The sequence below is a fragment of the Chelonoidis abingdonii genome, chromosome 2, assembly GCF_003597395.2.
Source record: "Chelonoidis abingdonii isolate Lonesome George chromosome 2, CheloAbing_2.0, whole genome shotgun sequence".
NCBI classification, from domain to species: Eukaryota; Metazoa; Chordata; order Testudines; family Testudinidae; genus Chelonoidis; species Chelonoidis abingdonii.
The window spans coordinates 88,911,061-88,924,485 of NC_133770.1; the positions used below are offsets into that span (position 1 = coordinate 88,911,061).

Genomic DNA, 13,425 nt, shown 5'->3' on the forward strand with positions numbered 1-13,425 from the left:
TTTTAAACTGTGAACCATTATTTACATCTATTACCTTAAAAACTTTGATTTGGCAGCTGGCTGAATGCAAATGATCTGTATATTCTCCATTTTCAGTCTGCTTAAAAGTGTCAACCTGAATCCTAAAAGGAACTCCTTTTTCACCTCCATGTTTACGTGGGGTAAATTCAGTGCTGATGCAATGTACCTGAAAAACAAAGTGAAGCTGTATTCCATTCTGGGCATATTCTTAATACTTTTGCCACCACCATTATATAAATTTCTGACAGGGTGAGCAACAAGTTATGGTTTATTCAGGAAATGAAACTGGAAATCCAAGGGAGGTAAGAACAAATTCCTTTATCTTTGCCTACCGCACCGGCGTGGAAGTCAGGTTTAAACCTGTCCCTATTTACTATCAATACATCACCTATATTCTCCCCAAAAAGTAATACTTTAACTCCTATATCTTTCACAGCATTGAACAACTGTTGTGGATCGTCATCATATGTTACTAAAAAATCCCTCTCAAATTCTTATATCGAATCTTAAGACAAATATAAGAGCAGAACAACTACATTAATCATGATGAATACATTCAAAGATTTTTCCAGTTACTAGTACACAATGGTATAATTTAGCTAGCCTGAACATTAAGTTTTTTTTTAATATGTCTTGAAATTTCTATGAAAACCACTTACTGGAACAATTTTTAAATCTGACTTAAGGCTGGGATTTTCAAAAAGGAGGCTAATGGAGGTAGGTGCCCAAGGGTCAATGAATGGCAGTGGGAATTGATACCTAACTCCCTACAGCTTTTTTGAAAATACCAAAATAAAGGCACTGAGTTTATGAGACACGTGAATATCATGGCAGTAAAAAGGTACAATAAAAAGAGAGTGTTATACTAGGGAACAGTACAACAGTTACAGTGTTGTAGGGCATTAAATATTAAGTGTATCTCCAATTCCACCACACTGCGCACTCCCACCTTCCAAACAGTAAGAGTTGACTAAGCTTTTCTTCATGCCATTAGCACATTCTGCGAGGCTGAAAATATAACTGTACAAACAAAAGTAAAATGGATGGCTCATTACACACTCTTTACTCCCTTGCTGCAAAGCCTGACAAGGAAGCAGACATTGTAATAGTTGTGTAATTCTTTGACAAAGGAAGAATTATTTCTGTCAGGGTACAGTAGCACAACATCATTTACTGCCAACGTGGGAACAATTTACTTGAGCTAATAATAAGCTAAGGAATATTGCCACTTCTTGCTTTGCATTTTTTCTTCATACCAATACCTGATTTTTTAAACAAAATTATCCAGAAGGAAGACTATAGTATAATACAAAGGATTCTAATGAAATCTAATTCCATGGAGTAAGTCACTTAGAAAAAAACCCTACCTTGAATATAACAACAATCAATCAATCAAGAATCTAACATTTTATCGATCAGGTAAGTAAGAGAACTAAAAATCTGCTTTGAAATCTAGTGATTTCATATGCTTTCTCTATTGGTAAAGCAGATTAAGTCCTATTCAGGGGTTCTATTAACTGGAACTGAAGTAATTGCACAACAACAGTTATTTACAAAAAACTGCTTTAAAAATACACCTCCATAAAAATTTATCCATACAAAGATGTAAGAGTAATCATTAATTTTCATTTAAAGCACACTTGCATATTCATTTTACTGATCTGTTTTAAAAAGCTGCTTCTGTTCTAAGCTATGTTTAAAAACCTCATATCAAGATGAAAGCTCAGCTAGTGTCACCTACAGAAAAAGCAATTGACTGGATCTAAGTTTCCAAAAAATGATGGATCTAATAGGATAATTTTGCTTTTTACTAGGATAATTATATAGGAAACAATTATATAGCACAACTGTTATCACATTCATGACCTAACAAAAACCAAATCAGTACACATCCAGTTAAGCTAAATTTCAAACCTGAATAAAGGCAGATGTACGCTTTTCAGGATCCCACAGAAATTCGACTGCATTGAGCTGGCTTGGATTTGTCTTTATATCAATTACTCCAACAGACATTGGAATATCTACATAAAAATGAAAGTATCAGAGCGGTAGCCGTGTTAGTCTGGATCTGTAAAAGCAGCAAAGAATCCTGTGGCACCTTATAGACTAACAGATGTTTTGGAGCATGAGCTTTCGTGGGTGAANTGTAAAAGCAGCAAAGAATCCTGTGGCACCTTATAGACTAACAGATGTTTTGGAGCATGAGCTTTCGTGGGTGAATACCCACTTCGTCAGATGCAACTGACGAAGTGGGTATTCACCCACGAAAGCTCATGCTCCAAAACGTCTGTTAGTCTATAAGGTGCCACAGGATTCTTTGCTGCTTTTATAAAAATGAAAGTATATGCTATAGGAACACAGCAGTGAGAGGACTTGGTTTGTTTTGAATAAAACCCCATTGATCTGTAAACTCCTCTACAGTGAAACATACTGTAAATTACCACACCCGGGATGACAAAAATTGGTTGTTTAATGACAGTGGTCTTCTGATAAAGATGGAGATGTGTACTTAATTTCTGGGGAATAATGTGAGGTGATCTTATGGGTTTTACTGTAAATCTTATGAAATCTGCAATAATTAAGTTTTTACAGTATATTAGCAATACAGATATTTCTCTCATTTCCCCTGATTACCAGAACACATTTTGCTCTGAAAGAACAAAAGGGGTATTAACTGAATTATTTAGTGTAGCTATTTTCTGTAATGTTAGATGAAGGCCATTAGAGGTTTTCATGGAAAATTCACAAAGTAACATTATTGAAAACATTTATATAAATCTCAAGTATCCTAACACAACAAGTAGCACACAGACATTGGTATGCATGCTTTTGCTATCCCTGCTGATGATATATAAATTGATGCTCTTCATATAAAGACAGTCTCTTATTTTAACCCTAGATAATAAGGGAACTGATAGACGTACCTAAGTCAAGAAGTCTGTCCCCAGGGCGATTCCACTTCCAACCTTCTAGTTGCTGGTGCTCTGTATATTGCAACCTTCTGTCATGGAACACAACTCTTATGATACTCTAGTCAGAGGAAGAAATAGTTAAAAATTAGTCTTGAAATCAGTACACATTAAAGAGGAGATTGAAGTATTAAAAATATTCTGAAATACGTACTGGCGATAAATACACACACTTTTAGAACAAAATCAATGGGAAGTACTTAATCCAACTTTATTTGGTATAATGTCCCAGAACATTCTAGACTAAGTAATACAGAAACAAAGGTAAAAAGAAGGGGCAAGAAACAGAGTATGGTTCAGATGCAATCTGAAGTGAAATGGAGAGCTGGGGCAGACGCTGCCCGTAAAGGCTGTTGCAGATTAGGTGAACTGGAGAGGATAAGGCTCTCACTCAGCACAGTGGCCAAATTACAAGGATACAGTGAGGCTAGCATTAGGAAAATCAGATAACTGGTCAACCGGAAAGGTTATAACTAAAGTTTCACTCACTCAGAATAGCACTGATCTATGGTTTGAACCAAAATGTATAGAAGAATTTGCTGGAAAAATCAAGAATAAAAGGTGACATTCTGCAGTAATCCACAAAATAAAATATTTAAACTTGAATGAGTCACCTAAAAATCTGCAAAAAGGGGGTTTGTACAATTTCTAAACAGGAGTGCATCAATTGAAATATTTAAAGTATAATTGTGATTCCAACAGTTCAGAAAATTAATAAATGGATAAATTGATGCGTTTGTGTAAAAAAAGATGTATTACTAGATAAACATTAAGATCTTGAACTACACAAGGAGGACTTCAATTTATAGTTAGCATGGACAGAAACTGCCAATTCTAGAACTAGAAGAGTGGGAATAGATACAATATTCATCTAAAAATGACAAAATCTAGACAATTTATTAAGAAGTTAAAAATAGGTTTCAAATACTATGCATGCCCCTGAGTAGCCTTGCTAAATTTTGTGGTTTTACAACCACATCTCTCTCTCTCTCTCTCTAAAAATAAAAGTCTCTCTCTGCCTAGTTGTGTGAACATGCACAGAAAGGGGGAAAGTTACTATACAGAGGGAAATGGAGAAACTGGCAGTTCACAAAGGGCTGCCAAATGCCCACAGCGCTCAAATATGGTGTTTTGGCTTTATTCATATCCTTGCCATTATACTAACCTTCTCAACTGAAATCGTTAAGCCTGTTGGGAACCTAAAATATCTGTAGCTGCTTACAGCAATGTAAAATATCCCACTATAGAAAATACTTTACAACCAACAAGCATTTCAGTATCCAAACTGAAAACATTTCAAATACCTAACTAAAGCAGTAAATGCAAGTCAAACAACTGTTGAAAAGTAACCCTGATCTCAAATACTCATCCAAAGGTTGGTCATAAGTGTATTCAACCAGTAAAAACAACAAATACTTTTAAATTGGTCTCAATTGCAGTGGGTTCCCATCAGATACACTGAAATGTTACTTAAAGCCCCCAAAGAAAAAGGTGGCAGAAATCTGCAACATGTGTCACAACAGCAAAGCAGCAACACATTGATGACAGTGTTTCAGTTCTAAGGTCCATAAATCCAGCAATGTGATGCTCACATCTAGCACTCATTGATGGAATGATCACAGAATAAGTTCCCTGTCTGAATGACTAAGCAAGAGCAAACAGCAGGACTATACTTGCTAGCCAAGTTCTCAATGGACAGAGTCGGCATTGGTGGCAAAAAAATTAACTATCTTGATAATTCCCTCTCATTCAGAGACTTAACAACAATAAGGTATGTATTAATTTCTTCAACCTGTCCTTCTGGACGTTAGAAAAAAAGTTAAACAAGTAATTTATGAACATTTGTGTGTATTCCCATTTTTAGCTTGCCAAACACTACATTCACTCTACATTATTTTGTTTACTGTAGCTCCTAACAGCAAGTTAGAAAGTTTTGGTTAGCACTACTGATAAGACTGGGAGTCACAAGAAATGGGTTCTTTGCTCAGCGGCCACTGGGCTGTTGCGTGACCTTCAGCAAGACACTGAAGATCTGTTTTTCTAAGGTGATGAGTACTTACAGCTACCAACTGACTTCAACTGAAGTTGCAGGTGTTCAGCACTTCTGAAAAAAATCAAGCCCATAAACCTCTGTGCTCCAGCTTCCTCTATCTGCAAAATGTGATAACTCACACCAAAACACAAAGCTTTATATGGCACAGAGTCAAAGTGCTAATTTCATACTTTCAGATGTTTAGGTTTCTTGAAGTTTAACTTCAGCTCTGAATTCCAAAAGGCTTTTGTGTGTTTTTGTTTAAACTACAGTCTTATACTAAAACAAAAAACCCACACAACAACCAGTAAATTATGATGTACTCTCAACCTTAATTTTAAATAAACAATGATTTTGTCTGGTTTCCTTATTATTTTCTTTCTAAATATTTATGACAGCCACAGGGAGGTAAGAAGGAGAACACCCTGCAGAGCTTCTAAGTAAAAGGGAAGCAGGAGCAAGTGACTCATGGAAGCCATCTGGGAATTAGGTCCAGAAACCTGCATGACTGATTCATCTTCTGGTGCCAGAGAAAATATGCAGAGCTCTATGAACTACCTATGCTGGGCTCCTGCTGATGCCTGCTACCTTGCACTTTGTAAATTCCAAAGCCCTTTAGCTGACTTATAATAGAAAGCAAGTCTTCAATCTTAGCAATGTACAGTGACGATCAAAGTAATCAAAATAAAGAAGTCTCTATCCTGCAAGACAGAAGATGGGTTGCAATGGAAAGCAAAAAGGTGAGGGACAGTTTAGGGCAGGGGTAGGCAACCTGCAGCACGTGAGCTGATTTTCAAGGGCACTCACACTGCCTGGGTCCTGGCCACCAGTCTGGGGGGCTCTGCATTTTAATTTAATTTTAAATGAAGCTCCTTAAACATTTTAAAAACGTTATTTACTTTACATACAACAATAGTTTAGTTATATACTATAGACTTATAAAAACAGACCTTCTAAAAACATTAAAATGTATTACTGGCATGCTAAACCTTAAATTAGAGTGAATAAATGAAGACTTGGCACAGCACTTCTGAAAGGTCGCCGACCCCTGCTTTAGGGTTTTTTAAAACTGCCTTCTTATGGGCCTTGCTATATACACTCAGAATGTTCTTCCCTTCCGCTAGCAAGGCAGGTCACTTGAAGATAAAAACCTAATATGCAGACCAAAAGAATATCTGATTTTCAGAACCACCATCTTGATCATATTTTGAAGGAATGCTAACAGCTTCCATACCAGGGGAGATTACAAGGATTAGAACTATTTAGCTTAGAAAAAAAAGAGATAACTAAAGTGGGATATGACAGCAGTCTAAACAAACATGAGTAGTGTGGAAAAAGTGAATAGACAAATGTTATTTTTTCCCTTTCCCACAATGCAACAGCTTCCATAACCCGGATCATCTTTGCTGCTCTTCTCTGAACCTTTTCCAGTTCCGCTATATCCTTTGAGATGAGGCGACTAGAAATGGACAGAGTATGCAGCATGTGTGCACACCATGGATTTAAGATACACCTCTACCTCGATATTATGCGACCCGATAGAACACGAATTCGGATATAATGCGGTAAAGCAGTGCTGTGGGGGGGCTGCACACTGCGGTGGATCAAAGCAAGTTCGATATAACATGGTTTCACCTGTAACGCGGTAAGATTTTCTGGCTCCTGAGGACAGCATTATATTGAGGCAGAGGTGTACTAATGTTTTATTTATTTTGTCAGGTTACTCAGATTTGATTTTATCCCGCCATGTTATCTGGAAGGAAAATACTTAAAATTTTCCTTTAATATTCTCTGGCTCCCAACCAGACTAAGCTATAGGGTTCTCAACCTGGGGGTTGTGCCTGCTTTTACTTTCTTTATGGTTGGATTAAGAGGTTTGGGGGAGAAAGGGTTCCAATTTTTTTTCCTGTTGCAATGTGGGGTAAGAGTAGAAAAAAAAATTGAAAACCACTGGAATAACTTGGCAATCAGCATCACTCTCTCATTACTATTATCTAGAGAACAACTCTACTTCACCTTCACCAGTTTTCCACTGATCTCTGGCATGTCTCCAATCTTCCGATTATCTAGCATCCGTATTTCATAGGACTGACCTTTAGAGAAAAAAGTTTGCATCAATAAAAAGGTGATATATAAAGTTTCTCTCTATGTTTAACGTAGAGAATATTTGGTTTATATTCAGCATGTTGTAGTAACATAAGGCTAAGGAACTCTTATAGGGAGTTCTCAATATATAGCTAGTTGCATAAGAATAATATGAAACTTTTAGGCTACTGCTGAAACTACAGATACTTCCAAACACTAGGTATCCTACTTTATGTCTAGTGCAAGTGTTTATTCCTATTTGGCAGAAAAGAACACAGACCACACCGAAAGTTGAATTCCTTTATATCTGAAATAACTGAAAGGCAACATGTTGATGACAAAATAGAATATTCTCACAAGTACCATATATTCTGACTGCAACGGAATGAGTTTTTATATCATTTACAGCTGCATTTATGTACTGATCGCCTGTATTTTAACTTGCCTTAAACACATACTGCCTATGGGGTAAAAACTCTTCCTATAACTTTCTAAAAGAGGCAGTCTTTAAAATAATTTCCTGCTATTTCAATAAGCAAGAGCTTGATGAATCATACTGCTATGCTTTAGTGAGTTTGTTTCAGTACAGAGGAAACTAGGAGCAGTTTATCTAAAACTCATAAATAAGACTTTTCCTCCTAAACCGAAACACTACACATTCGGCAAGGCTCAATTTGTTCCTATTGAGGACTAAACAGAAATCTTAAGAGGTTCACTAGGATGCACTGGATTTACTCCACCATTTCAAGTTCTCCTAAACTTTCTTTATTCCCCAACATCAACTGCACAGACATTACATTTGCTGGCTTGTTTTACCAGATACCACCACCAAAGGCTATAAGTTAAAAGCATCAGCTTTACATCCTTCACGAACAGTGCAAGAGCAGAACAATTTGAGAATCAATTCCTCACCCACACTCATGCTGCTGCTCCGTAACTTTTAGGAAGAAGTTACTCCTGACTATGAACTTCTAGTTAAAAAAGCATGATACTTAGTGTACACCAGAAGAGAGAGAGCACGCATGCGTGTATGTATATATGTATACACACACACGGTCTTTCACATTGTGAGCACCTTATGATGTTATGTGTACCAGAGAAGGAGGAAAATGGAAAGCAGGTCAAGCATTCGTTACAGTAAATCTAGTAGTTTAAAATGTTACAGTATCCAGTAAATTGGAAAATGAATCCATACTATTCCTAAAAACAGTTCTCTTTCTTTCTTAAATACCCTTTGCAACCTCCTCTTTCAATCACAGCTAGTAGTTGATTTTTTGTTGAAAATACAATCAAATACATCTTTTTCTTTGTTCTAACATTTAAGGCCACGTTTACACATACAGCACTGCAATGGGGCAGCTGTACTAATACTGGGGGAATTTTATATAGAGTGTTTTGAGCACAAATCTGCTCCTATAGTTTGAAGGGCATTGGGAGGAACTCTGGTCTTACTGGCTGCCTCTCCCTGTACCCCATCTCCACTCTTCATACCACCAAAATAAAAGGCAATATAAGAGGTCCCTGGGCCTACCATAAACAACCACCACCACCACCCAAACCCACTTTTGCCTTCACAAAAGCGATTAGGCAAGCAGTGTTAAGGAAGCCAAAGAACCTTGTTTTCATGCACTATGCTTACCTTTCATAGCTTTCATATGAGATCTGTTGATCAAAACATTCTTGAGTCTATACATCCAACCCACATCCTCTTGCAAAGCACACAACTCAAAAAATTCCCACCTACAGCTTCAAGCCACTACCCTAACAGATTTACTCAATGGATCTTAATCTTACCTCTTTCATCTGAGCCTTTCAAAAATCCCAGAAGGCAATAACCAGGACTGTTTCAATATCTGAGGTTATGTCTACACTACAAAGTTAAGTCAACTTAAGTTATGTCAACATACAGCCACCGCTGTAATTAAACTGCTGTTGCATGTCCACACTATGCTCCTTATGCTGGTGGAGCACATCCACAGTAGCAGCTCTCGCATTGACACAGAACAGTGCACCGTGGGTAGCTATCCCACTGTGCAACTAGCTATAGACTGTTTTGGAAAGGGTTTGCAATGCCTCATGGGGGCAGGTTCAGCATCACATGATGCAGGTTTCTCAATCCCATCATTCCATGTTCATCCTACTAGGTTTCCGGCTGATTTTCAACTTCCTCTGGGTAACCTGCAAACGAGCCATCTCTGCCAGAAAGCATGGATCATGCACTGCCCTTCTGTATTTTGCTGTGTGTTGTGAACACCAGGATATAAGAGGAGCTCAACGGGGAGCTATTTGGCTGAAGAGGGCTTAGAAGGAACATTTTTAACAATGAGGCATAGTAATGTGTGTTGCTGTAGGGTGCTAAGCCTGGCATTGTTTGTTTGCATCGTGCTGCCTCCTCCCTCCATCAGAAAGTTAACCCTATGCAACTGACATCTGTTTGACAAATGTGAATGCTAGTGATGTCTGTTTTTACTTGTCCAGAGAAAGTTAATTCTGTTTCTTTTCATTCTTCCTTAAAACCATGCCTCTTTTCCCAGAGCCTGAGGCTAAGCACCCTGACTGCTCCTCCCATCAGCTCCACAACCCTGACCCCAGCTTGTAGAAGCAGCATGTCTGCAGCACAGTGACTATTTGCTTCCCTTGCCTTCTGCTATACCTGCCGCAGCTCTTTTGACTTTTTATACAGCACTGCTGCATGTCCCTATTATAAGGCTTCTCCTCCAGGCCCTGAACAAGTTCTGCCTGCACAGCCTTCCCTCCTCACAGGGGATCCAGCACCTCCCATGTACTCCTAGCAGGAGCATGTTTGCTGCATGGAGCCGGCATGCTCAGCTGGGCAGTAGCTATATTAGCTCTCCACATCAAGCAAACAGAGCAATTTCAAAGCTTCCTGTGGCTTTAAAAGGGTAGGGGCGAATGCCTGTATACCGACTGCAGGGCAGCAGAGTTCAAAATGGCGACCAGAATGGTCACAGTGAGCATTGTGGAACACCTCCTGGAGACCATTTAGGGCAACATAAGCAATGCAGTGTCTACATTGACACTATGTCATCCTAAGTGCTTCGCCTCTTGTCAAGGTGGTTTTATTATGTTGGCACAGCAGAAGAGGACCATTGCAGCGTGTACATCTCCACAGTTACATCGACAAAAATTGCCTTACGTTGCCTTAACTTTTGTGAGCGTAGACAAGCCTGGAGATGTTTCAGTCAGCACCAACTGAGAATCAGACTTGTCTATATCACCTTGTCAGCTGGTCAGATTGAATGAAACATTATGTAATTAAGAGTAAAGTCAGGGTTTATCTAAGGATTATGTTAGCAGATGCTATATCTCTGGAAGATTCAGAACAAAACTTGCCATACTTTGGCATTCCCTAACCACATATTCAAGACAGTTTCATACATCACTGGTTAAGATATAACTGACAATCAGCTAAATTCACAGCTCAATTCCTTTGCTTAAATACTACAGTGACCGGTACCATATTAACACCCAAGATACCTAGAATTCCCGTAGATTAAAATCACTAGAAGATTTAATGTATACTCATACCCAGTAATCTAATCAAACATTAAATCTTACTACAATTAATCCAAAATAGTCCAGAAGCAAAGCTTTTGGTGCTTGAATGTTGTTACACAGAAAATCAGATCATGTAGTCAAATACTGAAACACTGACTGTGGCCAGTACATTTTCCTTTGAAGCATCTGCTAAGAACATTGCAATGGACAATTATGGAATAATTCCATAGGAGGAAGTTTTGTCTGAACCCTTTCGATTAGTGGTTGGTTTATCTCAGAAACTTTAATCGAGTGTTTATAAAAACAAATAACTTTAAACATTTGGATTCCAAAACACTAGCCTAGAGGATCAAAAGAAATGTATGACTAGCCAACAAAGCTATTTACAAAACTACACAAAGCTGCAACAATTTATATTTTTCTTACACTAAGCTCTTTAGGGCAAGGACCTCATACCTACTAAGCTTGTCCAACATCTAGCACAACACAGTCCCCCATCATAATATTGCCCATTGCTATTATAATAAATTTAGCTATTTTCCTGAACTATTCATAAAATAATTACATATATTCCTCACTGAGATACCAATTAGGGAAATGCAATCCAAAAGACTCAGACGGGATGGGCCTACACAAAATCCCTTTCACATTCAGTACTTAGAGCCCAAACAATGTACTTACATGTAAAATATTTTTTTAGAAGCATTTATTTCTGTTCAATCCTTCTTGATTATAAATGGCCCCTTCCATCTTGGAAGACCCAAAACAAATACATGCAGTACACACATACCCCGCTCCATCATAGTGCTCCCTTCTGGCATTAAAATATTTGTAGTCAGACCTCTTACATAACACAGAGAATGTGTTATGGTCTTTATTCAATCATGTAAAAACTGCTATTACTCTCAAGGTGCTTAAAACAAATATAGAAAGAGTAGGTTATAAATACAAGTGCGACAAGATGAGATACACAGTGACCTTATTCATGTGGAAATCTGAAGATGACATCTGTCATCATGCCAGTATTAAATGTAGGTACAGTCTGCATACATGGATTCTGGGCCTCAAGACAGTTAAAACATTTCCATCTACTAACTTTAAGTAGCATGAGATTGTGCTGTTGAAATTAAACATGTCCTCACACAAGCACTACGATCAACTAACAGACATAGCAGGGACAAGAACTGGAGCAGGGGATGAAGGCAAATATCAAAAAAAAGGAGAACAAGGAGGAGCACAGTGGTGTTTGTATCAGTCACTCACTTCAATTAAGGTTTCAAAATAAATTTACTGCATTTATCAAGGTCTTTTAATAGCCAACTAGAAAGGTCATGAAAGGATAACTTTAGGTACACTAAAAAGGGTTCGTGAAGGGACGAACTTGAGGGGAGGAGGGAATAACTTTGGAACTTAAAAGATATTGTGAATGTGATTCACCATTCAGAGCAATTTACCTTCATATTTTCCTAAAGCTGCAGGAGTAAAATGAATAGTTTACTTAAACCTCACACTAAAGGAAACTTCCTAACTCCGCTTGGCTGTTCTGTTATCCCTTTTAAATAATTTTAATAGATGGCATAAAAAGATAAACTCACTACACAGAAGAAAGGGTGTCATCAGGAGGAGGGAGAAAACTTGTTCACCTTAGCCTCTAATGATAGAACAAGAAGCAATGGGCTTAAACTGCAGCAAGGGAGATTTAGGTTGGACATTAGGAAAAAGTTCCTAACTGTCATTCAGGGTAGTTAAACACTGGAATAAATTGCCTCGGGAAGTTGTGGAATCTCCATCTCTGGAGATATTTAAGAGTAGGTTAGATAAATGTCTATCAGGGATGGTCTAGACAGTATTTGGTCCTGCCATGAGGGCAGGGGAGTGGACTCGATGACCTCTCAAGGTCCCTTCCAGTCCTAGAGTCTATGAATCTATAAGAATTTAGTATCAGTAAAACTGCCTCACATACAAACACAGAAGGCTGGTATCAGTGAATGGCAAAAATAAAAGTCAGACATTTTTATTTATATAGAAACGCTGAACTCTGACAATTTGTTCACCGATTTAAAGCCTGTATCAGTTGATGCAGAATATTGGACCAAAACTGCAAAAACCAACAAACAGCAAACAAACGGGAATATCACTGGAAAGAAATCAAACCCTCCTTGCCTTTTCCTCAAATCAAAACAATTAGCACCAAACCATCATATGATGTGAAAATAATAAAATGAAAAAGGCTACCTTCTTGCAGCAAAAAGCACAAGGTATTAGTAGACTGCTAATGGCTTAGATCAGTGGTTGTCAAACATTTTTTTCCCCACAGACCACTTGAAAATTGCTGAGGGTCTCGAGGGACCACTTAATGATCTTTCCAAATGTTGTTTGTACTGTTAGGAACTATTGTAAAACACTTTGGATAAAAGCGTTATATTAAAAAAAACTTTATAATAATTAACTTTTTTGTTCTACAAATAAAAGCACACAACTCATATTTTAATATCAGTAGTCTTACCTTTCTAATGCAATGGACGTGCCCTCTCTCCGCTGCTGTGGAACCCCTGAGCTGGGACTGGGAAGGAGGGGGCTCACTCCCCACCACAGAGCTGAGGCTGGGAAGGAGGGCCATCTCTCCCTGGCAGCCGCAGCCCTGGAGCTGGGGAAAGTTGCCTCTTTCTCTGGCTGCCACAGCCCTGCACATGCCAAATTTTCCCCATCCCCTTCTTCTCACCCCACTGCCCCCTCCCACCTACCCTCTATTCCCCCCACAAGGCCACCACCTCACCTTACGTGTGTGTCTTCTCCAGG

General features: G+C 38.3%; 1 protein-coding gene across 6 annotated transcripts in view; it reads right to left on the reverse strand.

Annotated features, from left to right (window-relative positions):
- The window catches only part of UBP1 (upstream binding protein 1), a 74,973-nt gene that overhangs the window by 38,601 nt on the left and 22,947 nt on the right, over positions 1 to 13,425 (reverse strand). For all 6 annotated transcript variants that reach the window (XR_004376262.2, XM_075062538.1, XM_075062537.1 and 3 more), the window contains exons 3-6: positions 7,039 to 7,115; positions 2,946 to 3,051; positions 1,936 to 2,042; positions 35 to 187 (exon numbers count right to left, since the gene is read on the reverse strand). Coding sequence is in view for 5 of the 6 variants with exons in the window: in XM_075062538.1 (XP_074918639.1) it covers positions 35 to 187; positions 1,936 to 2,042; positions 2,946 to 3,051; positions 7,039 to 7,115 (443 nt within the window). In the remaining variant the exon portion in view is untranslated. The remainder of the gene's footprint in view (positions 1 to 34; positions 188 to 1,935; positions 2,043 to 2,945; positions 3,052 to 7,038; positions 7,116 to 13,425) is intronic.